Genomic DNA, 27,792 nt, shown 5'->3' on the forward strand with positions numbered 1-27,792 from the left:
AAGAATATATTAAGAATTAACAAGGTAAGGTCTTAAATGCCCTCTACTTGCCATATAAGGAAAAAGGTCAAAGATAAGAGCGCAGGAGAAGATTATACAGAAATCTAGCATTTTATTCCTAAAAGTACAAATCCTGCAGACAGACTAAGAAGAGCATTCAATAAAGCTTATAACAGATAGTAATCTCGAAAAAAATAAAAAATAACTCCCAAAGAAGCAATGTGAGGCGGCGCGACGGTCGCTCTGAGTGACGTGTTTCGTATAACGCAAGAAGAAGAAGAGAATTATTTTCTATGCGATTTGTGTCGGAAACCTGTCACCTGATTGTTGTGACAATTTTCACGGATTATTAACGTTGGAAAACTGTTCCTGGCGTAAGTAAGTTATTTCCCTCTTTATTAACAATGTCTAACAAAAATTTAAGGGCCTTGCAAAACTTAAAGTAACATTTATTGCTCGGCGATAGCTAGGTCAGCCTCTTTTACGATAAATTCTAACCTAGCTTAATGTATAACAAAGCCTTAGAGGTAGTCGTAGGCCTAGGCTATCTGTTATTTTAGATAGGCTTTGGCCCATAGACCAGCAGGTTTTGGCTTTGGCTTTGGCCCGTAGACCAGCATGTTTTGCAGCCACTTTGGATACTGTGAATGACCACACATCCAGCCAGGCGACTGCCTGGAGAGCCGCCGTAGTGGATGTTTCCAGGGTCGCTGCTTCTTGCTGTGAAAGGGAGACTCCTTCCGCAGTAGCCTAAGCTGCTGCAGCGAGAGACCTGGGCCTAGACGCACCAGGTCCAGGTCAACCTGCTTGGTCAGCAATACCCTCTCTGAGAGCATATAGAAGCACTTTTGTCGAGGCAGTGGAGGTGGAAGCTGCTTTGTTATGAATTCTCTTGCCCAGAAACAAGATTATTCACTTGATCAAGGACTCCCTCAGTAAGCGTGGACCACGGCAGTCCCACTGAAACCTTGGGTTCCTTTTTGAGACCCCAGAAGGATTCGAGCCGCGAAGGACAATCCACAGACAAGGCTGTGACCCCTTTCCCAAGGTGGTTGTGATGACAGATCAGCGCAATGACCTCTGCAAAAGTCCTCTGTGTTTTGGGGGTGTCCACTTCCTGGGAGAGAGGACCCTTGAGTATTGAGTTCTTCCAGGTTGTGGTTCTCCCAGTCTACTCTCCCAGGAGCAGGACCCCAGCAGACCCCTTAGATCCTTCCTGCACCACGCGGGTGTACGATCCGGACTGCCAGGAACGTATGCCTATGTAGTCGAACTCTGGGAAGAGGACTCACCAGAGTTCCTAGTATCCAACTCGCACCTTCCAGGGAAACCCCAGAAGGTTGAGGGGACTGTTGAGGAGGATAGGGCACCCCTGCCAGTCCTGCTGGCGGAACCAGCAGGAGGAGCGAGCCGAGAGCGGTCGTCAGCCCCCAGTGATGACAGCAACCTGGGTCCGGGAGAGCGTTTTTTCCTCAGCGGAACGCTGTCCCGAGGAGAGCATAGCTGTTCGTGCGAGCTGAGCCGAGCGCTCAACTTGACCAAGCCAGGCTGATCGAGTGAATGTGATCGGGGACCAGGTGGAGTCGAACGAGCAGGTGGCTGGTGAGAACTTGCGCTGTCCTCTTGACGGGCCCCAGTCTTTTTAGAGGCCGGAACCTTGTGAGAAGACGGTACAGGGGACCTCCTCTCTGTCTCTCCAGATCCTTGGACTTGAGAGACCGAAACACCAACCTGGGAACCTGGCTTGGCACTAGAAGCAGTGCTAGCAGGCAGAGCCTAGCCTGCATGTCTTGGCTCATTCTTACATCCTGTGCCTGAATCAGTATGGTGAGCAGACTCTCTGATACTGGTTTGGGATACCCAAGTCTCCTTAGAGACCTGGGTACTTGGAGCGGTTCGCAAACAAGCTCCTGACACAGTGCCAGCCTTTGAAACAGACTTCTTAGGCATGGCAACAGGTGTGCAAACCCAAGGCTTGCAAGCACCCGTGACTTCCGAAACCCTAGACTCAGGGGTTAGCGATTCGGTTCCCTGACCCGAAGGTCGGGAAGAGCCGATGAGAGATCCCATTGCCTTCCCTGTGGAGGGTGGCAGTCCCTTAGAAGTCCCAATTTCTTAGGAGGAGGAGAGACAGCCTTCTTCTTCTTCGACCGACGAGCCTTGGACGAAGAAGGGGAGGAGGTAGCAGACGACAACACCTTCCTAGACCTCTTCTTCAACTTCTTCTTTGTCATCTTTTTCAGCAGATGTCACGGGAACAGCTGGGGTGGCCAGGGTAGCAGAAGTGACACAGGCAGCAGGAACGTCATCCATGGGAGAGGGACCGAGAGAGATTCTTCCCTGGCCCAACCTGCTGTATCAACCCCATGTAGAACAGTACCACCAGGCAGTGCAGCCCTGTGTCTTCACGGCTGGCGGTTATCCAGCATCTCCTGCGAGCAAGAGGCTTTTCGCATCGCGCAGCAACGGAGATGGCTGGACACCTCCGGCAGTCCTCTGCAGTGGTATACCAGGGAAAGTGGGCTGTCTTCTGTGGTTGGTGTCGTAGATGGGGTATCTCTCCAGTCGGAGCTACTGTTAAGCATATTGCGGACTTCCTCATCTTTCTTCGCTGAGAGAAACTTCTCTCTGTTTCAGCCGTAAAAGGCTACAGAGCCACATTCAGCCTAGTCTTGCGGCTGAAAGGGGTAGATATCTCCTTATTTTTCAAGATTTCTCTACTGGTGAGAAGCTTCAAGAGGTCTTGTCCACCCAGGGACCTCAGGTCCCCTGCATGGGATGTGATTCTCGTTCTAAGGAGCCAGACTCGTGCACCTTACAAGCCTTTACGAGAGTCATCAGACAGGGATCTAACCCTCAAGACCGTCTTCCTGCTTGCCCTGGCATCAGTGAAGAGAGTAGGAGAACTTCATGGACTTTTCTTCGATGTTAAACACTCAAGGGGATGGGGATCAGTTACACTCAATTTCATCCCAGATTTTGTAGCAAAGACTTGGAACCCATTGGTCCCTGACCCTGTGTTCAAGTCCCTCACAATCCCCTCCCTAGAAGACTTTGTTGTTAATGACCCAGGCGAGATGCTACTGTATCCTGTTAAAGTGCTGCAGCACTATCTGAAGAGAACTCACCATCTCTGACCTGAGAGTCGACGACTCTTCGTTAGTGCTGGCTTGACCAAGAAAGAGGTGTCCAAGAACATGATTTCTTTCTGGCTTTGTGAAATGATTAGGAGAGTGTACTCTGCTGCTGGAGAAGACGACACCTGCACCTTCCGTCTGAGAGCTGAAGAAGTCTGGAGCGCTGGTCCGACCCTCGCATTCTGGAAGAACCTGTCGGTTCCTTGGGTATTGAAGGTGGGGGTGTGGTCTCAATAGACCACCTTCACTTCATTTTACCTTCGGGATATTGCCCACAAGTCCTTGGACACCTTTCCCTGGGACCTGTGATGGCCGCTCAAGTTGTGTAACTTATCTGGCTCCTCTAACAGGACAGGGTTGCATCTTGCCTAAGATGTAAGGTTATGGATGTGAGAATGAGTGTAAGAGTGATTGGCCTCTCCTTCTTCTTTTCATCCTGGCTCTCTTCCTGCAGGCAGAGAGTGGATTCGAGCTGTTACATGCTGGATCTGGTGGTCGATGCAGGTAAGCATGCACTTCAAGGTTCCTTTCTATTTCCTCTCAGGATCATAGAAGCAAACCTACTCCTCCCTCTAGCAAGGGGAGGAAGGAGATCATGACAATAAGACAAACCCGATACTTGTATTTGCCTTACTGTCGCCAACTTTTTATGTTCATCCTAGCCTACTTTTATATGAATGATGCCGTCCTCCTCCATACAAAAAGGTCCAGAAGACTGACAGTTGATCTCACGTTTGCTATAACCTCATCAGTTTGTCAAGTGCAGGTATCCCTCTCTCGCTGTATCGACCAGGAAGGGAACTCCAGGTGTGGCAAACACCAGCCAGTTCATAGAGACTCACTCAGATTCCTCCCTCCAACCAGTGAGTCTTCCTAATGTAAAAGACCAATGGTTTGTATATCGTGTCGAAACAAATTACAGTTTTTAAAGTAAATTGTATTTTTCCTGACTACAAACCTGAGGTCCTTTACATTTGATTTTCATGCCCATTTTTGAAAAACTGTATTTTTCCTAACTATACAAACCTGAGGTCCTTTACATTTTCATGCCAGCCTCATGCCACCCCTCAATCTGACAACTGGACCAAAAGGCAAATTGGAATGTTTACATCCGGGCAGGCGGGACTCCTCCTCCCAGACGGTAGTTAACTGCCTAACCACCTTGTTTGAAAGTTCAACAGCCATTTTCAGCTGCACTTTAAGTAATTCCTAATGTAAAGGACATCAGGTTTGTATAGTTAGGAAAAATACAATTTACTTTAAAAAATTGTTGTTTTACAATACTGTAATCTGCAAAATACTCGAAGAGGGCCCTTTTTCCTATGAACTCTCCCCAATAAGTACAGCATTTTTATTTGCCATGGGGCTGTTTCTTTTTTTAATCTGAATTTAATAATGCCTTCAGCATCCATTTTTTTTCTTATATCCAATTATGAACAATGTGCTGTATTTGCTATCAGTGTTAGTAAGAAGATGCATCCTAAACAGAATGAGCTTCATAAGTTTTGATGATTAAAGTTTTTATGTCCATCTCTTGAGATGCTCAGAGGGCAAATTACAGAACACCTAATTTACCTATAAGCATTGCCAATCCCCTGTGCTGACAAAGGCTGTGACATTATCTACCAAACAATTTTATGCAAATTTAATAAAATTTAGTACAGTATAAGTAGTAGTTGTTCTTTATACAGGCAGTCCCTGGTCATTGGTGTGAGTTCCTTTCCCAAAGGCATGACAATAACTGAAAATTGGCGTTAACAGTGCTTATCAGCACCGATAACCAGGGATTGGTACATATTGGCGCCAAAAATCCAGTTATCGTGTTAGCTAGACAAGCGCCGTAAAACCGGATCGCTGATAACTGGGGACTACCTGTACTGTAGTCTTTTTGGAACAATTAAAATTCTTTTTCATATCATTATGGTTTTAAATGTTACTTTGAATCATGCTAGTGGCACCTGGTGATTTTGCTGTGAATTCTTTTATTGTCTGTGTGTGTACAGATTTGCTTATCACCAGCTCATAAGTCAGCTACCAGTGTGTATAATAATATAGTTCATACTTGTGTAGATATATCCAGCTTTTGTCATATTCACATTTCTGGTAAATGCAAGATTTGTGTTTTATCATGATGACCACTCTTATTATTAAAGCTTAAATCTTGGCCCCTCTCTTTCATTTTAGCCACTTCTTGCCCCATTGTGGTATTCTTGAACTTCCAGTCTGGTATCAGTAACAAAAGTGCCATGTTGTACTGAGGGCAGTACTTATCAGCCAGCACCTAGTATTTTTCTCCCTCCTACCAAAGTGATGTCTAAGAGAACCTCACTTTAAAGAGAATTCCCCTCATATCTAGCCTTATGACTGTTGTGCTTTGTCAGTCAGCTTAGTCATACCACAGAGCAGTAAGTAGCTCATCACTGGAGATTAGCAAAAAGATAATGCTGATGCAGTGGTAATAAATATTCTTTATAAACCATGAACCTAATACTGTACATGTATTTACACATTTTGTATTCCCTAACACTTCCACACTCATTTCCTGTACTTGAACTGATTACTAAATAGAATCACAGTAAGTAAACAGAATTTGCAGACTTCATTGTGAGGTGATTTATTTGTTTGCCATCTGTTTTAAATGATTCTCTCCTTAACCTTTCCCATGATGTATAGGGATGATTGAAATGAAGTGCTTACATTCAGAACTAGTTGTATTGATATCCTTTTTAACAGTGTACATTTATTGACACAGGTGTTTCCTCAGAGGTGATTTGCTCGTATCAATCCCTGTTCAAAAGATCAAGTCAGGATGTCAGGAGATATTAGTCTTGCTTGCCCAGTTTTGGCCAAGATGTTATTACATGCTGCACGTTATCCACAGTCTGCAGTTAGTGGTGTGGTACTTGCTCAAGCTAAGGGCACCGGTGATGACACTAATAACACAGTTTATCTTGTTGATGCCATACCTTTATTCCATTTACATCTCAGCTTAACACCAATGCTTGAAATTGCTTTAACACAGGTAAGTTTTATTTTTATTGAAATTTTAATTAGCTTTGATATATCTTGTTAATCACATCTTTTACTATATATTTTATGATAATGAAGGGCTGGACAGTCCTTAGAAATATTTAAAGTACTGTATGATGTTAAGTTAATGACTGTAAGAGTAGCTTTTAATTTAATATACATTACTTGATTAAAACAGCTACTGGAGCTGGATGAAAGTTTATCTGATGAATGAAATTTTATGAATAGCTAAGGTCTCTGTTTCCTTGTTTTGCAGTGTTGAAATATTTTAAAAGAAATAGAACTGTAGATAATCCAGCTTGTTTTGCCAACACGTATGAATGTTTGTTATGTACCGAGGCCAGCCTTGGGAGAGTTTTCTTTGAATGTATGGTTATGTTTAAAAAATGAGTAACATTATAGCTTATTTACTCTGACAGTAATATGTTAACAGACCATCCCAAATCACCATTACTCACTCAGGGTTATACTGTATAAAAGTTACTGTGCTTTTATAGTTGTTAAACTTCTTACATTGGCTAGTCCTTAGCTCACACACTATCTGTCACACATTTACTGTTTAAAATTTTTTCCCCATGGAAGTATAGATGTGTGAAAATGATTTTAGGTTATTTGGCAGAAATTATTTTTTTTTTGTAAAAGCAGGGAAGTGCTTAATGGAAATCGGATTATGATAAGTTTGCAGTGTTCAGAATACTATGTTGTTAACAATAACAATCATAAAATTTCATTTTCTTATAAGTATCTTACCAAGTGATTACATAGCTAATGTATTTACCTCGCGTGGCAACTTTTTAATTTAGCAGTAGTGCTTCTTTTTTGTTTTTACGTAGGTGATAGCCCCGCCCACTGTCAGGAAACACAGGGACAACCTGGCAGCCATTACTCAATTTGTTTCTGCCAGTTGTGGTGTTAACATCATGCCATTTGCAGCAACTTTGTTGGATTTTTCCAACTGTTATTTCATATTTGGTGAAGTACATTTGTTTTGTTCTGGTTGCGCTCAGGCTGTAGGCAGTTTTTTGTGATAATGTGGTTTAGTTTTAAAAAGAGTATTTAGAATTATGTCAGGTTCTAGTAGTTCTAGTATTCGTTGTTGCAGCAAGGTAGGCTGCAAGGCTAGACTAACTAAAGCTTGCTATGATTCTCATACAGTCCACTAAATTTTAGGGGGTCAAGATTGTTATATTGATAAAACCTGTAATGAATGTTCGCTGTGGGATAATAAAGTGGAAGGTTCTTAAGTCTCATCTAGACAAGTTAGAGAGAGATAGAAAGAGGAAAGCAGCTTCTAGAGCCGAAAAACGCTCTCTTAGAGTAGAAGCTACGCTGAAACCTAGTTTAGAGGTTAGCCCTATTACTCTCCCTTCTACTCCTATTCCTACTTTTTCTCTTAATACTGTCCCTTCTACTGAACATCCTTCTACTCTCGTGCCTGGCTCCCTTGCTTCCGACCCTAATGCCATCACCAGTCTCAAATCTAGAGTTGATAAGAAAATTAATCTAGTTGTAAGTACTATTGCAGATTTGGGAGCTTCCATTAAAGTGATTATTGAAAAAGTGTTTTTCTGAAGTAGTGCAAAGTGATAGTGCAGTGCAAGTGGAGGAGGTGGCTATTCGTCCTGTTGGTTCTCTTAGACCAAGGTCCCTGTCCTGCTCCCCCAAAACTTGGAGAAGACATACCAAAACTCCAAAGGAGGCTGATGGGATTTTGCCCACAGGTAGTCACCCCTCAGCAGCACATGTACAGTCCCAGGTGCCAGCAGACAGCCACTGGAAAGGCTTGTCCAGGGATATCCATAAGTTGTCCTCAAGTTCTTTTGACGATTACACCGTGGACAGGAAGCCCTGAAATGTTACCTGGACTCTTCCTGACCTCTCAGGCACCCTTCTGTAAACCTTGGTCAACGTCCAGATCTGCTGGAGAACTCTGCTCCTATTAAGTGATACAAGCAGTCTCTTTACAGTCCGAGACCTTCTTGCCACTTACTCTGTGGACCCTTATGTTTTTGCTCCTGTCCATCAGCTCCCACCTCTGTCTCCTTTGGATAGTCCAGAGACCTTCTCACCTGAACGCTCAACTTATGATCCTGAGTACCCACACCTGGCGCCCAAGCGGCCAACGTCCACTTCCAAGCATTCGGCACCCCATCCCGAGTGCCCAGCACCAGCAACCGACCGCCCAGCACCCACTAACAGGCTCCCATGACCTGTTTCATTAGCTCAGAGGTTGCGATCTCCTTCGCCTCCACCAGTTAGACCTCCAGTGTCGTCTCCTTCGCCTGTGGACCCTGATGAACCTGCTCTGGCTCCTATTAAAAGACAGTTAGCCTAAATTATGGACTCCCCTCTCATGGGCATGAGGGATGGGCATGAGGGCACAAACAAATTGAGTAATGTCTATCAGGTTCCTGTGTACCCTGATAGTGGACAGGGCTGTCACCTAGGTAAAAACAGAAGAGAAGCGCTACCACTAAATTAAAAAAGTTGCCACTCAAGGTAGATAATTAGCTATGTAATTACTAGGTAAGTATATATGAGTCTTAATTTTATTATGAAAATGTCATATTTGATGTTACGGTATCAGCAGTTATTATGATGAAGCTCGTGTGTTTGGTATTTTGGAACTTAGAGCTCTCCATTTTAATACTGTAGTTCCAAGTAAGTAAGAAATGTTATGGGGACAGATAATGTTTTTCCTCTCATTTTGTAGATTGAACAACGCTTCAGATCTCAAGGATTGGTGATTGCTGGGTATTATCAAGCAAATGAATACATTAGAGATAATGTGTAAGTATGTTTATGTAATTGTTTAACTTCTGATCATAGGAAACAAAGTGTATTATATGATTTATGATGAGCTGCAGGAATAAACGGGAGTTTATTCAACAACTATAGTCGATGCATTTTAAGAATCTCACTCAGCCATGTCCCCTCACCCTTGCACCATAGATAATGCATGACATTATCGTATCGCACTATTGTACGATATCAGTTGCTGCTTGGCTATGACACTGATAATATCGAAAGGTCATTCATTCAGTAACTGAAGGAGGCTCTAGAACTTGTAAATTGGTACTTAGTTTTGTACAGCTGTTCTATCAACACACTTTTGAAAGTTTCCTTTTCACAGCACAAATAGTAATTCTCTCTCTCTCTCTCTCTCTCTCTCTCTCTCTCTCTCTCTCTCTCTCTCTCTCTCTCTCTCTCTCTCTCTCTCTCTCTGCAACTTGCTCATCTTAGGGAGGAGTAGCAGATCCAAGAGGGAAGCAACCCCCCCCCACCCATCCAGAGATGGGTAGAGGAGTCTGGCTCATGGTAAGGACAGGGCTGCCAGCCACATGAGTAATATCGTGAAAGAGTGGAGGGGGTTTGGCTGGCAGGGTAGGATAGGTAGGATGTGGGCGTGGCTGAGTAATATTCTTAAAATGCATTGACTATAGTCCCGTAATTACTTTAACCAACTTTGGGGTCAACAGAAGCTTCATGAATTGTAAAAGGAAATGGCAGTTGACAGGTGGGTGCATGCATGTACTGCTTGGTATATCTGGGTATATCACTGCCAGGTGAAATATTCTTCATGTCTGTGATATGACTTCACATATCTTGCCACATGTAAAATACCATCTTTCTTTTGGAGGATGGCATTTCTTTAGTTGTCCCCATAGAAATACGAACCATCATCTTTTACTTGGGAGTACTGCATTATTGAGCGAGCGTGAGCTGAAAACGTAAGATATAGTAACAAGGTGGTTGATTGGTGATAACCCAGTACTTTTTTTTTGTTTACTGTCAAGAGCAGACGTCTTTCGCTCATCTTTGACTGTCCTGTTGGAACTATTGTATAAGAAGAATTGTCTGTGACCGTGGAAAGTGCATTGACTGTGAATAAGTGATATTGCTAATAAGGCAATTGAGCAACAATGATTATTCAGAAGGTGAACCCTATCATATGGAACAAGTCCACAGGGGCCATTGACTTGAAATTCAATCTTCCAAAGAATATGGTGTTATTAGGAAGAAGTAAGATGAGGTAAGAGGAAATACAGAAAGAAGAGATGTCACTTATTAAAAAAAATTAATTAATAAATAGATAAAAATGTATTGAAATACAAGGAGAATAGTATTAGGGTAGTAATGCATTGCATCTTCGCTTGAACTTTGAAGTTCCAAATTGCACAACAACCTCAGGGAGACTGTTTTCAGTCCAATGGTGTGAGGAATAAAGGACCTCTGGAACTGAGAAGTTCGACAGCAAGGCACATTTACTGCATATTGGTGCTGCTGTTCAGCAAATCTGGTTGTTCTCGGTGGGAAAAGGGGATCAGGGATCAATTGAGAATGTGAAGGATCCATGTTAAACTACAATTTATGAAAAAGTAACAAACGAGTCCATCTGCCGGTGGTCCAAGTCATAACTGCTACTATTAGGAAACAAACCTACCACCATGAAGCACACTAAGAGATAAATCTCTGGCAGAAGCAGACATCCATACTGGAAAACAGTGTTCTAATAAAGGAAGGATAAATGATGTGAGTGTGTGTGTCTGTGTTTATGTCTGTGTCTGTGTCTGTTCCTATTGATCCTAGGCAAATTTGTTCTTTCTGCAGGGGTTGGACCTGTAGCCTTGACTCTCTCCTTGATGACGGTTGCTGTGGCTGATCTCCCCCACTCTGGAAGAGATTTTGAGAGAAGTGTAGGAAGGCTCAAAGGCTAAAAGTGTGAATACTCTTCAATTGGCTGTGCTGAATTATTTCATTACCTTCCTGGCAGACTACCCTTTCTCTCACCGAGTCAGACCCATGCCTGTGCTCATGGTTTGTCACCTGCTCGTGCTTCACTGGTTGCTCCAGTTTTGATGGACTCCTTTGAGTACCTAAAGATGTGGCATTCTCTGGGCATTCCCAGAGATCTTTTCTTCTCTACCTTCTTAGACCACTTCGCTTTGGCTAAGGGGTCAACTGAGGCACTCACAATATTAAGGGTCTTCAGGGGCTGATTAAAGAAAAAAAATTGTAAGAAATACGCATTTGAAAATTGGCAATTTTCAAACACTCATATCTCGGCGATTTATGAACGGATTTCAAAAATTTTTGCTGCAGTTGAAAGGTAATCGTATCTACTGTAGGACCTCATCATTGTTTTTGGATAAATTCTTTACGACTGCCTTATTTTTAATAACAGCATTTAGGGAATGAAAGGGTGTTTTTACGGATGTGGCAAAAAAGTATAAAATACGTATTTTAAACATAACTAAATGTAATAAATACTTAAAATTAAACATTTTATGAAATTTTACTTACCTAGGCATATAGCTTATTTACATGTGCACAGGGGTAGATAATGGATGAAAATGCAATAAAACTAATATTATTATACATAATATTTATTAAAATCTTATTCTTTTAATATGAACGACAGAAAATAATAATATTGAACTATAATGAGGGGCACTATTATGTATATAATGAAAAAATAAACTTTTTTAAAGGGCACTATTATGTACAGTATATAGTGAAAAAATAAGCTTTTGTAAGGGGCATTTTTATGTATATAGTGAAAAAAATATACTCTTTTGTTAAAAAAATCTTTCACCTATCTCTTGCGCGGTTCACCACCCTTTGTTAGATAATGGGATTTTCGACCACTTTGGAGTCTACATATGCAGGTACGCTTTTTCATGGGAAAAGTAGGATATATAAAGAGCATTCAACATTAGTAAATATCAACTGGCAGTCATTATGAAGAAAACAATTTTGAGCTTTAGTGGGTCCCTGCTAGATCGGGGATCAGCAATCGCGGCTACAGTTAATTGCAGGTTTTTGTGTGAAAGTCATACTTCCAAATATATCACAGAAAATTCACTAATTTGCAAATTTTTTCACAGATCAATATTCACTAATTACTATATTTTCATTTTATTTTCATGACTAAATACATTTTTTATGATAAAAAATTATTTACTAATTTTCAAATATTAATAAAAAATTCTTTACCAATTTTCAAATAATATTAATGTAAACACCTCAAAATATTAAAATGCTAAATTAAAATCCGGCAGAATCACAAAACAGCTTACCAATGTTCATAAACGCCTCAGTTCTCTCTCTCTCTCTCTCTCTCTCTCTCTCTCTCTCTCTCTCTCTCTCTCTCTCTCTCTCTCTCTCTCTCTCTCTCTCTCTCTTATGTGTAAAAAAAAAGCAATCATCACGACATTTGTACATAATTGTCTTTGCTGTAGGTACTTGTTGCCATATTCTTTTCTTTCTCTGATTTACTGAATCTTACACAAGAGAATATTTTATCACTGTTGATGTTTCATCTCTAATCACTGTAAAAATATTTAAAATCTGAATTTCATACGTAAGCAATGCAGCGACTTTTTATTGTACACAATTGGGTCAGTATAATGGGAACAGATTTTGAGGTTATTGAATGAAACTCTGCTTTCCTTAACCTAATTTATTACCTTAATACTACAATGGTCATCAAAAAAACCTTAATATGATTCATAAATATTAATCTACAGAACAGAAACTTACCTAACCTTATCAATATAGTTCATCAAAACTTATTGTACTCAGTCTTAATCCTTTAGTTTTTCCCACCCTTCTATCAAAAAAGCCTTAACCTAATTAATTACCTTAACCTACAGAGCTGTAAAAGCTATTTCAGTCTTAATATTACCATGACCACCTAAAAGAACCCTACCCTAATTCAAGAACCCTAATCTCATCAGCCTTAATCCACACTCCTCCCACAACTATCACTAAAACCCCAATAATTCAGGTTTCCCCCAACTATGGTCTTTGAGACTACTTCAGATTGGAAGTCAGATTGCTCAGAAGTCAGCTGGCTCAACATCCACCAATATCCTTTTTCCTATTGGAGATATCAGCACCTAGTTTTGTTCCTATCCAACTGGTGTCAAACTTTATGTTCCTTATCACTTCTCTGCTTTATCCCTTCATCTATTTTCAACTCAGGTAAGGTGAAGGGGAGCTTCTCACTATGCACTAACCCACTCAAGCAAACTGCAGGTAAAAAAAAATAAAAATAAAAGATTAAACAACCATACACTAACACCCACACAAAAAATAAATATAATGAAAAAGAAAAATCAAATATTCATACAAACCAACTTTTTCATAGTACCACATTAACACAAGGTTATACTATGCTCTCCTCCCCAGCCTGTCAAATCAAGTCTCGTCCCCACCTATTTCTCTCTCTCTCTCTCTCTCTCTCTCTCTCTCTCTCTCTCTCTCTCTCTCTCTCTCTCTCTCTCTCTCTGTCTTTTAATGAAATATGAATTACTGTATCATAAACTTTTATGCACAAAATTAAAAGTAATGATTCCATTAATACACTCGTTTCTTTTTTAACAAATAAAAAATTATTTTCCTAATTATTTCAATAGCAGGCTCAATCAACTGATTCTCAGAACGTAAACATTACAGATGTTGGGACAATCGATTTTTATTATACATATAGTACGATGATAACAGATCATTATAATACTGTACAGTACAAGTGGATTCTGTAAGTGAAATAGCATTTTATCGATATTTTGCTGTATTAACAATATTAACCCTTAAACGCCGGGCCTCTATTTACAAAAACGTCTCCCGTATGCCGGCGGCGTTCGGGAGTTAGCGCCGAAGTGGGAAAAAAGTTTTTTTCAAAAAATCACAGCACGCTTAGTTTGTAGATTAAGAGTTAATTTTTGGCTCCTTTTTTTGTCATTGCCTGAAGTTTAGTATGCAACCATCAGGAATGAAAAAATATCATTATCATATATAAATATTGAAATATATGACAGCGCAAAAAAAAATGTTCATATGTAGTTTTATACAAATCGCGCTGTGAGCAAAACGGTTAAAGCTAATGGATTATTTTTTTTTTCTTTGTATTGTACACTAAATTGCGATGATTTTGGTATATAACATATTGTAAAACGATCAAAGCAACACAGAGAAAATATTATCACAAAATGATGCATGAATTCGTAACGCGCGGACGTAAAAAAATGTTTTTTTTTTTAAATTCACCATAAATCGAAATATTGTGCTAGAGACTTCCCATTTGTTGAAAACTGAAGCTAATTGATTGAATATTACTAGACTGTAAGTGTTTTAGCTTACAATTGCAGTTTTCGACCATTTTGGTTGAGTTAAAGTTGACCGAAAGTCGAATTTTTTCTATTTATCGTGATTTATATGAAAATATTTCAAAACTGATAAAAGCTACAACCATGAGCTATTTTCTGTTGTATTTTACATGAAATTGCGCACATTTTCATATATAAAAGTTTATGTAACGACTAATATAAAACGGTGCAAACATTATGACAACGTGACGAAAGAATTTCTGAGATGTTCGGCCGAGTTACTGCGCGGACGTAAAGAAAATGTTTTTTTAAAAAATTCACCATAAATCGAAATATTGTGCTAGAGACTTCCAATTTGTTGCAAAATGGAGGTAAATGATTGAATATTACTAGAATGTAAGAGTTTTAGCTTACAATTGCGTTTTTTTACCATTTCGGTCGAGTTAAAGTTGACCGAAGGTTGAAATTTTGGCAGTTATCGTGATTTATGTGAAAATATTTCAAAACTGATAATAGCTACAACCATGAGCTATTTTCTGTTGTATTCTACATGAAATTGCGCACATTTTCATATATAAAAGATTATGTAACGACTAATGTAAAACGATGCAAACATTACAACAACGTGATTTAAAGAATTTCTGAGATGTTCGGCCGAGTTACCGCGCAGACATAAGGAAAAAGGTTTTTTTCAGAAATTCACCATAAATCGAAATATTGTGCTAGAGACTTCCAGTTTGTTGCAAAATGAAGGTACATGATTGAATATTACTAGAATGTAAGAGTTTTAGCTTATAATTGCGTTTTTTTTTACCATTTGGATCGAAAGTTAAAGTTGACCGAAGGTTGAAATTTTGGCAGTTATCGTGATTTATATGAAAATATTTCAAAACTGATAAAAGCTACAACCATGAGTTATTTTCTGTTGTATTCTACATGAAATTGCACACATTTCCATATATAAAACTTTATGTAACGACTAACATAAAACGGTGCAAACATTACGACAACGTGTTAAAGAATTTCTGGCGCGGATGTAAGGAAAAAGTTTTTTCAAAAATTCACCATAAATCGAAATATTGTGCTAGAGACTTCCAATTTGTTGCAAAATGAAGGTAAATGATTGAATATTACTAGAATGTAAGAGTTTTAGCTTACAATTGTGTTTTTTTACCATTTCGGTCGAGTCAAAGTTGACCGAAGGTTGAAATTTTGGCAGTTATCGTGGTTTATATGAAAATATTTCCAAAGTGATAAAAGCTACAACCATGGGTTGTATTTTGCTGTATTTTACATGAAATTGCGCACATTTTCATATATAAAACTTTATGTAATGGCTAATATAAAACAGTGCAAAAATTACGACAAAATGACGAAAGAATTTCTGAAATTTTCGGCCGAGTTACCGCGCGGGCATAAGGAAAAAGTTTTTTTCAGAAATTCACCATAAATCGAAATATTGTGCTAGAGACTTCCAATTTGTTGCAAAATGAAGGTACATGATTGAATATTACTAGAATGTAAGAGTTTTAGCTTACAATTGCGTTTTTCGACCATTTCGGTCGAGTCAAAGTTGACCGAAGGTTGAAATTTTTTGTAGTCGACGTACGGTACGTCCACTTGGCACCCAACAGACAATTTTAGTCGACGTATGATACGTCCAGTAGGCGTTTAAGGGTTAATATATTTGAAAATTAGTAAATCATTGTAACGTGTACATACACAAGAGAATACTTTATCATTGGTGACTGCATTTATAACTTGGTGTTTTTTTTTAATGCATATTTAAATATTTAAGTACTGTAAAGTATTTAACTCTACTTGCGAATTCCCAATGTTTCCCATATCTGAAGAAAGAAAATGGGACAGCTTCAAAAGGGTAATGTTGTAAGATGGCTTTGAAATCATAGTAAAGGGTTTTAGGATGATAGTTTAAGGTATATTTGGTGTTTAACTACTGAAATAGCAGTTATAAGCATTTTTAGATGGGGCCTTTGGTGTTTGAATTATTAAAGCAGGCAGCTATAAGCATTTTTAGAAGGGTGTTCCAACTTATCGTGTATTTTTGCTTAGCGTGGGTGGTTGATGTCCCTAACCCTGGGTACCCACTTTGCTAACCAAATCCCAACAACTTGGGTATTAAGTCTAGAACCTGTCCTCTCATGAGACAACTGCTGTGAGAGACGTCAAGCTTTTTCTCTAAAGGACGGGTTACTGAATACGACATCACACAATGGCATGATGGAGCAGATGTTTTTGAACTTTGTCTCATTGTGGTTATGACAAGTTATTTGAAACTTATTATGTTGTAAAAGGCAAGCCTCCACTTCTAAACCCTTTATACTATTGGTTTGTAGCACAGGTAGTCAAACCTGTACTTGTTTATACATTGTATGCCTTTTTACAAACCACAAGCTACTAGAGACAGTTTCTCACTCTTACTGCCCCCAGATTCTTTATTTGACCTTTAAGGCACGTGCCAACACTGAGACATTCATCACCTGACTGCCTCACACCTAACTAGGGATTTGGTCTGACCTGTTGTTAAGAAGGTTGCAATGGAACAAACTTTTTAAAATACAAAAGTTTTTTATATAAGCCCATCAATCATATGATCAATTCCAACTTCCCAGCCGTTTGGATCTCACTGCTTTACATAAAGTGTTCAATAAAACGTAAGTCTAGAGGTTAGGTGTGTTTTGATACGACCTTCTGTCTGACACAAGGTCGAGGTATCGCCACCATGAAAATTTGAATTCTTAAGACTGCTGTGTGGAAAGCTAGTAGTTATGTAATTGTTTGGTAAGTATATAGAAAACTTTGTTTTATCATAACAATCATTTTTTCCAAATACATTTTTGAAGTGTCTTATAGGTCTAAAGGAAAGAGTAACAGTTTTTCAGAAAAAGTCTTGGTAATGCAAATTATAAAGATGTTCTGTGGAGATTGCACCCACATTATGGATCCTAATCTTTTGAAGCAGAATTTGATGTCTGAGAAGTTACATACACATTTTTTGCACATAGAGTTGAGAGGTTAGGGACACTTTGTTCACTTAATATATGTGAGGATATTTTTCTATTAAAAAATTGAATGAATTGATAGTTCTTTTTGAGTAGCATTTAAAAGTAAAATGTAAAACCATTTTGTTTGTGACCTTTGTCTTGATAAAATGTTGACATACACATATCCCATATTACTAAATATGCTCTCTTTTTTATTTCAGGCCAGATTTTGTAGCTCTGAAAATAGCCGAAAAAATCGCTGAAAACAATAATGATGCATGTCTAATAATGGTAAGTTGGTCTTTAACGTTATTCATAAAGAATGACATTTCAGTGTTGCACTTGTGCATTAACCCTTCCAGTCCAGGGCTACTTTTATGGCAGTGACACATCCTGATTAGTTGATTTTTCACCCTGAGTCAATTGGTTCTCAGTGAAAATGGTGTGATGAGATATACATAAAAATGTTACGGATATGGAAATGAAATATTGTAAATATGTACCTTGACCCTTTTACATTGGAATTTATTTTGCTTCTTATTCTCAGCAAATTGCACATTTCAGTGTAATCAAAAGTTTTTATAACATTTTCATGAGGTTGAATAAGATGTTGGTTGCAAGTGGCCCATTATTCAAGGAGGGAATATGGACAAATTTTAAGATATGTTGGATTCATCTATCTTTGTTAGTGGCACTGACAATTTCTTTAGTACACTATTAGTGTGTGATGTATTCATTTTCCACATTGGCAGCACTTCTTGTACCCTTACAGTATGTGTTATGCTATACCTCTAAGTATGTAATAATATGTAGAGGTGGCTTCTATGTGCATAGGTTACCAGATAGATACGAAATACTATGTTTTTTATATCGTCAGTAATGATATGAACCTTGCTTTCAGTAAACCATCATTACTTTTAGTTTTCTGAAAAGAAAACTCTTGCATTGGCTTTGTCTGTCTGTCCGCACTTTTTTACGTCTGCACTTTTTCTGTCCGCCCTCAGATCTTAAAAACTACTGAGGCTAGAGGGCTGCAAATTGTTATGTTAATCATCCACCCTCAAGTCATCAAACATACCAAATTGCATCCCTCTAGACTCAGTAGTTTTTATTTTATTTAAGGTTAAAGTTAGCCACAATTGTGCTTCTGGCAACAATATAGGGCAGGCCACCACAACGGGAAGAGCTTCATGGGCCGCGGCTCATACAGCATTATACCGAGACCACCAAAAGATAGACATATTTTCGGTGGCTGCAATTATACGCTGTACAGAAAACTCGATTGTGCCGAAGTTTTACTTGTTTATATATATTTTCTCATTGATAATGCTTCTTATAATTGTTATGGCAGACATGGGCAACCCTTTGGGAACTGGGGATCTCGTTATAATCTTTACAAACGAACATATTTTTTTCTTTCAATATACCAGATGCATTGAAGTATGGCATTCTGTAAGAGCTAATAAGTGCCAACTCAACTCAAATGATAATTTAAAAAATTATTGTAGAATGTAATACTGTACAATTATATGAAGTAAAATGTGATTAAATGCTGCACAGACATGTTGCAGGTTGCTTACAGCCCACAGGCAAAAGGCTGCCCATGAATGATTTATGGGTGTGATTTACCTCAAAAAAGAGTGATGCATAGAGGTGACTTCTCTATACATTGTTTGCAAAAGTATGTAGTCTACTTATATTTACATTGTCATTGACCTCCTTTTGGTAATTCTTTGGTAGGATTTATTGGAGTTTGTGATTTTTGCCCACATATTGTACTGGAAAATGCTTCTCAGTCAGTCTTGCTCCCATTGGGTTTGAAAATTGACCGCATCTATGAGAGTGCTCCCCTTCATACCCTTTAAACTTTTTTCCTTGATTTTTTAAAAATTTAATGCCAGAATTCTGAATGTTACAATATATATTTTCATCAAGTAAGGATCTTTTCAGCTTAATCCCGAGCTGGGGTTGCTGGTTTTAATGAGCCTTGTCCAGGTATATGTTTTGTATCCTCCCTTTATCTATTCCTTTGTCACATGTCTTGAATGCAGTCTCTTCATCTTCTCTTACGCCATCCTTTACGTCAGCCTATGCAAGGAGGGTGACCATTGATGGTAGGAACATAGAAGCAGGTTGTTAAATCTGGGGTGCAATAGTATAGGTGGTAGTGGTGGTGCAGTGGGGTCAGGTTAATCAGTTGTCCCAGATGATGATGCATCAGATCCTATAGGAAACAGGTAGATTATGTAAATCATCCAGAGCAACAGAAACTTTGCTGGTTGAAATCAACTCTGTTGATGAAGGGCTGTGATCCACACCTTGTTGTTCAGCAGCAATTCCATCCAAAGAAGGGGCCCTTGGCTGATATCAAAAAAGGAAAAGATTTTGTTACCAGTAGGGAAGTCAAAGCAAGAATTTTTTATAGCAAGAAACAGGAGATGCCTGTTGCAGCACTCTTGGCATATCTCATCTTGTAGAATCTCTTACCAGAGAAAAAAGTAGACTTGACATGAGCCCGATCCTGTCATGTCTTGTAAGTTGGATCAGGTGAGCATACTACAGATAGGATCCCTGTCAAAGTTATTGACATAAATACCTGGGAGGGGGTATCTGGTAACCCTTGCATGTTTGCTAAGGTGCATCAGAGGCAAAATAGAAATCTAAATACAAAATAATAGAACAGAAATACTGTTAACACAAATTATTTATTGTTGCGTAAAGCATTAATCAGAGTAATAAAAGATAGGGCAAGGTTTTTAATACATTTCAGGCAAATAATGTACGAAAAGAATATGTGAAAGTTACTTTATAAATGAAGCCTGAAGTTAATAAACAAACAAGAATTAACTTTAGAGTTAATCAAGCTGCTAACTTAAAGTGAAACACACAACCTAATTAACTATCACCAAAACAGCCCAAGAAATTCTCAGCAAGAAGAAGCTGGTTACCATTGTTACTGAAACTGCCACTGTTAAGTCTGCATTAAATCAGTGATCACCTAACAAGGAAATATGGTGAAAAGGAACAAAGTAGAGGAAAATGGTGAGTTAAGTTTTATAAGTTTCTGCCAGACATGCAATGGAAACAGTGTGAGAAATTCTGCTCAGCTATTGATAGGACTTTAGACACAAAAAGTGAAGTGAGTGTTTGCTATGGACCCAGGTGATGCATGTATAGAACTACTACTACTGTACTTTGTCTGCTGCCTGTGAAATAAAATACTGCATTGTCAGGGCACATTTGAAGACCATGATTGTGGGTAATATGGGAACGATTGATTTGTGGTGAAACAACTGCAGTTTGTAATGATACAAATTCTTCTTCTATAATACGTATACACTCAGCAACACAAGTGAAGATACTGTTGTCATTAGACTTCATTCATCATATTTATAAATTTTTATACTGAAAACACATAATCTTGTTAAATTTACTCTAGAATATGAAAATACAATGCAAAATATTTTGTTAAATCTGCAAAATAAAAACATTCAGATATATAATTACACCCTGTATGCCTGAAATAATTGGAATTTCTCAGATGGATTCATTCATAGAGATCTGGAAGATAGAGTTGGGACTGCTGGCTGTGTTACTCTGTATCATGACAATATTTACTTGTTTTCCTTTATGAACAGAATTATTATTGCATTACTGTATCATAAGTGTTAATGTTCATTATTTTAGTTTCTACAAATTCATGTTTGTATTTCATGGTGTTTAAAGTTATCTGGCAACCCTGGCAGTCAATGTTATGATGGCTGTATGATGTGAGGAGGAGCCCGAGAACTTTGGGCGGGGAAGCACAAGTCACTGGATATTGGCGTGACGGCTAGTAGCTGTTTACAAAAGCTACTGTCATTAAAAGAAAATCTTTATCAAGGTTCAAGTAGCTTGTCTACTTGGAGGTTTTCTGGCTATGCTCCCATTACAGGCAGTTCGGAGTTAGCCTGTACAGCTAACATGGCTGCATTACTTGCTGCAAGACCAAAAGATTTCCCTATACATCAGCATTTTTTGTGCGATATTAAACTTTCATTGCCTGTGCAATAGATATTGATTTATTTGTGGCAATAAATATTTTTACTTTACACAGCTTTTTTTGTGAATGATTTGTTGAAAATTGATTTTCAGAAGTAGAGATGATATCAAGAAAGTAAGAGTGACCAAAGCGTATGGTTGAATTTTTCCGCCTTCCTTTTACAGAGTGAATGTTACAGCGACTGTTGAATCAAACCAAGACTAGAGTATAAATTTCTTAGTGAGTTAATTTGATTACCATGGTCACTTCAAACTTCATCAAGTACATGTAGTGAAGCACGATCTTGGCAGCCCTACCACCCGGTATCCCAGGAACCCGTGTACTGACTCATCACTCCCCCCTCCTTTTCCCATCATAAGTCAACACCAATACTATAATTCTCTCTCTCTCTCTCTCTCTATTTCCTTTTAAAACAAACTTTACGCACATATTACTCAGTTTCTCAAAGAAAATATAATGAATTAAGTATTTATAGATAGGCCTATGCTTACACAAAAACTGACTTTGCTCTTTCTCTCTCATCATAATGTTGCATTCATTCCTGCATTGTTACACACGATTTCCCTTGGATATTGCCCATATTTTAAAACATTTTCTCTCATTATTTAAGATCGTGTTTCCAGTTACACATGAATTTTTTTTTATTTTAGTGTCATAACATCAGTTATGAGTAAGGTTTCACAGTAGGTTTTAAAGAAGGATGATCGATATTCTACTCTGGACTGAGGTTACCAAAACAACTTTAACAGACAATATAGAGGTTGTTATTGCATTTAAGTATCATTGATTATAGGACTTCTACAGAATCTGTGTGGCTTAAAGTTACTGGAAATCAAGCAAGCAACAAACGCGATGACTTTGAAGCTCTGCTCCCTCTCTGTGGCATTATTAAACAATATGTGTCCAATGATTTAAGAAAACGGTATCTTCATTTGTGTTGCTGAATGTACATGGATGAGTATCTAATATTCATCTCAATTAGATGTAGTTTTGAAAAACATGTTAATATTTATTTTCAAGTTTTTTAATTGTTTTACAGATTGATAACAAGCGACTTTGTTTAAATCTTCAAACAGCTCCAATCATTGTTTCCCAACTTAGCTCAGAAGGAAAGTGGAAGAGCAGAGATAAATCAAGGTATGTGCCGTACATATGCATTTTGTAAATGGTTTTGTGGGCCATGGCCTTTTTGTGAGTGTTTAAAGTTTAAAAGCAGTGAAACTTTTAAATAGAATTAACTTGCTGTATTTTTCAGAATATTTGACGTATAGTTATCCTCATGTATCCATAATCAGTTTACTCTTTCAGTTTTACATTATTGAGAATCTTCATCAAACTGGAAAAGAACATTATCCAAAAATTACATAAACTCATTTTCATCCCAAACTCTTTAACCATATAGAGCTATCATTTGTTGTCGGAATGTCCCCATACACAGATAATATCCTGTAGACATGAAGCAGAAGCACTAAGAGTGACTTCCTATATGAATGCCTTTGACCCACTTGTACATAGTAACTGTCCTCATTGTTTGCATGCCCATGGCGTTGTCAACAGTTACAAGAATCTATTCAGCTTTAGTTTTGATAGTTTGGGAAAGTGCTTCATTCAAATTCATTTCACTTTCTTATTATCTTTAATAATCTTATTTTCTTTCCCTATTTTTCCTTTTGAAAAGTATATTGCTGACCTGTCACTTACAGGCTTTTTCTAGCTGGTCTTCAGCAAGTATCTTGGTTTATTTTTACCTTGTTTACATCAATTTTGCTCTTTTCCTTATTTCATTGTGTAATTCAGATGTTTTATTTCTGTACAATTGTTTCTATAAAATTTGATATACCAATATTTTAATGTTTGTGGCATTCTTAGGCATTGTCTTAAGAGAACCAGACACCTATGATGTGAGACAGCTAGAGTTATTGTATTCAGAAGCCAGCAGAAGAAGCATGTTTCAAAGAACAAAGTGTTATAGTGGGTAAGCCAGGTCATCTTTTAACCTCCACAAGCCGGGCTAATTCAGCAACAACTTAACCCCCTGACCATGTAGAATTAAGGTTAGCCAGTTTAAAAAATCCAAGTCAGTGGAAAGAGTAAGATATGCCTATGGCATAAAAAATAATTCCTGAAAAATTTGTTGCTCCTACCATAGCAAGTTGAAAGTGAATATTTCTGCTAATGCTGATTGGTTTTGTGTACCTAAGATTGCAAAATTACAACCACAGCTAGCATTACATCATGAAATATAGGAACTAAAAATAGCAACTTAACCTGAGTCATTGTGGACAAATATATATAAAAATATAAAATTTTCTCTCTCTCTCTCTCTCTCTCTCTGAGCATCAGGTTCATTAGGTACAAAGGCAGCATTTACCCTTAATTGTAAATATCCCCAAAAAATACTCCCCAGCAAATTGATATGATATGAAAATACTTAAATGAAAGTATTCTTATTAGATGTGAAAGCTGTGTTTACTCATAATTATAAATGACACAGTTGAGAAGCATTATAATATTAACCAGCATGAGCAGGAGTATTAAGTATAAGATTATTCCCCAGCAAGTAGATACAGTATAAAAATATTTTCATTAGACATGAAATCTACATTTACTTGCAATTGTAATTATTGTTTTACCTGCATGAACAAAATTACGAAGTATAAAAATATTCCCTAGCAATTTATAAAATATTTATAAGTAGATATAAAAATCATACGTGTGAATATTTACCCTGAGTAACTGATATGCAAAAGTGAAAGTCTCTCTCTCTCTCTCATTTTATAGAACTTGACATAACTGTGGTACTCTTTAAAGCATTGCAAGCATAAAGCCACCTTATAGCTGGGGTTCCAGGTTTTTGACCTGCTCTCATTTCTTCTTATTTGCACAGATGTGGCACTCTCTGTCTTTTGTTCTCCCATGTGTTGGTGGCACAAGTGCAAGGTAGTGCCACTTGCACCATTGCCTGGGTGAAATTTGATCAATTTGTGGTATTGACACCCTCCTGCCACCCCTTTCTCAGGCTGAAATGTGCCATACTTGTTGAACAGTTGCTTCCATACTCTGAGAGAGGAATCTCCTAATGATCCAGTTTTTTGCTTATATACATTATATTCAGCATGCAAATGTCTATTAGGTGAAGGAATACTTTGTTTGCACCATTTCATTACTTTTTTCCACACACTCAGTTGTACCTACCTGCACCCTTGACTCATCAACAAGCCCTGTTTTTTCACATAGTTGACTTTAACATCTAGCTTCATGATTGGGTCTATTGATGGTCATGTTTTCCTGTGGAGGCTAACAGGCCATTGTGTATTGTTGTCAACAAGGCAAACTCTCTTCTGTCCTTCCATTTGATAGCGAGATGATGACCTTTCTTTCTAAACAGTTTCTCCTTCATGCTTTAGGGAAAGGAGGATAGCCCCTTCCTTTTTTTGTGAATAGTACCAACCAGTTCAGTGTTGTTGTTGTTGTTGTGTAGATATTCACTTAGGCCTGGGCTGGTTTAGTAGTTACCTTTGTACAGAATATAACCATTGTCTAGAGGAAGGGCCATGTATTTTCATGACTTCCTCTTGTTTACAACCTTATTCACACATCTTCATTCTCAAGAGATAGATTTAAGAGTTATGAGCATGTGTGTCCTCCTTAAATGCATAGTTAATCTCCACATTACTCTGGGTGTGCAGCTACCAATGGTACCCCATGAGAATTTATTTAAGACATTGGTCCTTAACCAAATTTGTACCTAAGTGATCTTTGGTAACCATTGCTCAATTGGAGATGGAACTTGAGTTACTTAATATGATAGTTGGGTTTGTATGAGAAATTGTTTTATGTTGTAAAAAACTTTTATAAAAAACTTATATGTAAGTACAGTTTTTTATGAATAAGTACCAAAATGTTTTTGTTTCCATTTCATGGGGAACAAAAGACAAATCATCGTAATTTCTCCTGTCACTCTACTTCATTGTGTAATAAAAACAGTCTTAGCTCCTCTTTACCATGGCTTAGTTTTTAAACTTGATGACTTCATCTAAATATAACCAATTTGAAAGTTATACACTACCATATGCATCATTACCACCTTCAGCAAATGCATTCTAACATGATGTTTTCAAATAAGTCTTTAGTGCTTTGCTTGTAATATCACAAAATATAATGGGTATTAACAGCATTCCAATGAAAAAGAGAAATCAGAGATGGCATTTATCAGCAAAAACAGCAAGAATGCAGACAAGCTTTTGTCCTTTTAGGTGGACAGGGGAGTGACATAAGCTTTGCCCACAACATCCTTGGTGAAGATTAGTCATCCTATTAAATCATTCTGAAGTTTCGTTGTTGTGAAGTACTGTATGTCATCCGTTGTTAATTGATATATTGAAAATTTATTTTAAAATGTGTTGAGACCCATAAGTGACATTTGGGCAGTTTTGATTGCTATGTCAGAATGACAAATGATCTAAACAATTAATTTGCATAGTGAACTCATCTTGATAGTGCCTTTCTGCTCCTTGATATCTGGAAGATTGTAAACTTTATTGGGATCTATAGACCCTATTGGGGTTTGTAAGCTTTTTTTTCCTCTCTGCTTCCTCCATTTGTTCTCTACCACTTGAAAAGTGTTCTCCCCATTTACTTGGCTTTCAGAGAAATACATAATCTGAATTTCATATTCCAATTATTTTTTTGTTACCATCACACCATCTTTCACATTGGCTAGGTTAAATGTAGGAACACAAAGCTATGACTAGCTTTGTATTCCTATCAGTTTGTGTGTTAATGAGGTGGACTTTACATTTTTGTCATATCTCTCAGATTAGCTTAACCATACCACTAAGCTATTTAGGTATTATATCCGTATAGTAATTTCCTTGGTGCATTTGCTCAGTCTCACAGAAGCTGACTGACTCAATTCCAGAATTAAGATGTCTAGCATTTAAGAGGACCCGGCTAGTCAATCTCATTTTTGTCAGGGTAGGTGTTGCCTAAAGTCTGCCCTAATTCCTCTGCTAAGTCAAACTCACAAATGATGGTTCTGTTCTATCCTTTTAGTAGTATGGGTCTTCTGCTTCTGTTGATGTTACCCTTTCCACATGTGAATTTGGATCTGGTTGTGTTTCATGAGGGTGAATGATACTCTATGTGCAAATTTACAAGTTTTGATTTATTTTTTGATGAATATGGAATTTTTTCAGTGTACACATTGAAACGGGATCCTTGGAGGTAACATCACAACTCCTACAGCGTAAAGTTCAGCATGACGTAAATGATTTTGACAATCATCTTGATGATCTTACATGTGACTGGACAAATCCACAAATCAATAAGCTTTTGACGACTATAGCTGCTGCCAATCAAGATTAACTGTAATATGTTAAGTAATTGACTAAGTATGACGTAATCCTTGGTTTCTTGTACTGGATTATTTTAATATAGTTGAGAATTTTAACTATGATACTTCTTTATTATAACAAAACCTGATAAAACTTATGAATATATGTAGAATACTGTATAGTACTCTTCCTAATTTTTTTCATAACATTTAATATTTTTTTAAATGTCTGGCTTACTTTCTGAGTGCTGTGTATACCCATCTGTAATCAAGCAGTTCAGAGTAGTCCATCTTTAATCAATGCAAATATCCCTAACCATCTTATGTACTAACTCATTATTAGGTGTTTATTAGTATTTCACAGTATAAACACCAGTCTGTGACAACTTTTAAAAGTTAGATGAAGCTCATAAACTGCCTCCTTATAGGAGCTAAAGTTTCAGAAAATCTTGTCAAAGGTATACCTAGTCCTTTTAGTAACGTTATCTCTTTGGTTCATTAGGCACCTGTCATCTAGAATATATTTTGTAACATATTTACTTTCAAAAGAATAGGCTATCAAACTGAAATATGCATTATAATGTGTAGCAGTGAAGTAAAGTATGCAAGTTTATTTTATGATCTTTTGCAGCTATATACAGTACTGTACCAATTGTCATTCAAAAGAGAGTTATAAGAGTTTAGAGAGACCAGAGTATTCCTCTATATTTAATGAACAAATTTATACCTTATCTCAGTATACTGTACAAGACTTGACTTTACTCTTTATTCCTTGTTGAAGTGTAGTCCTAGTAGTAGAGCAAATTTTGTTAAGTATGTAATGGTTTCTTTCTATAAAACGTAAATATAATACATTTTTTCTTTTACTTGTAATATTGTTATATTACTGGAATAAATTTTCATCTAAAAATTTGTAAGCAAAGCTTAACTTATTCCTCAAAGTGAAGGTCATAGTTGAAATTTGCTTTTCTGTGTTACAGGGAGGTTGAATATTCCTCCTTTGGCAGAATGGGTGTAAGGGATTTAGGTACAAGGTACTGGCTTCTTACGAGTGAATGAAGTCTAGGAGAAGATAACAAATGGTGTCAAATTATTCAGTATTTATAGCTTTTTTATTTCTGTTTACATGACA

General features: G+C 37.7%; 1 protein-coding gene across 2 annotated transcripts; it reads left to right on the plus strand.

The window, feature by feature from the left end:
• Window positions 1-203: 203 nt before the first annotated feature.
• Window positions 204-27,572, plus strand: EMC8-9 (ER membrane protein complex subunit 8/9). 2 transcript variants are annotated; one of them, XM_067091876.1, is made up of 6 exons: window positions 204-374; window positions 5,890-6,159; window positions 8,881-8,957; window positions 17,505-17,574; window positions 22,365-22,462; window positions 26,524-27,572. In XM_067091876.1, exons 2-6 carry the CDS (start codon window positions 5,947-5,949, stop codon window positions 26,690-26,692), a joined length of 627 nt encoding a protein of 208 aa, XP_066947977.1. In that variant the 5' UTR covers window positions 204-374; window positions 5,890-5,946; the 3' UTR covers window positions 26,693-27,572. The 2 variants fall into 2 exon arrangements, with proteins under 2 accessions (XP_066947977.1, XP_066947976.1); XM_067091875.1 differs by having other exon boundaries at window positions 242-378.
• The last annotated feature ends 220 nt before the right edge of the window (window positions 27,573-27,792 follow it).

The sequence above is a fragment of the Macrobrachium rosenbergii genome, chromosome 48 (assembly GCF_040412425.1).
Source record: "Macrobrachium rosenbergii isolate ZJJX-2024 chromosome 48, ASM4041242v1, whole genome shotgun sequence".
Classification (NCBI taxonomy): Eukaryota; Metazoa; Arthropoda; class Malacostraca; order Decapoda; family Palaemonidae; genus Macrobrachium; species Macrobrachium rosenbergii.

Coding starts and splice junctions, on each gene's coding strand:
- EMC8-9 (XM_067091876.1), top strand. CDS start 5,947: ATGTCAGGAGATATTAGTCTTGCTTGCCCAGTTTTGGCCAAGATGTTA. Junction 6,160..8,880: donor TTGAAATTGCTTTAACACAG/GTAAGTTTTATT, acceptor CTCATTTTGTAG/ATTGAACAACGCTTCAGATC. Junction 8,958..17,504: donor GAATACATTAGAGATAATGT/GTAAGTATGTTT, acceptor TTTTTATTTCAG/GCCAGATTTTGTAGCTCTGA.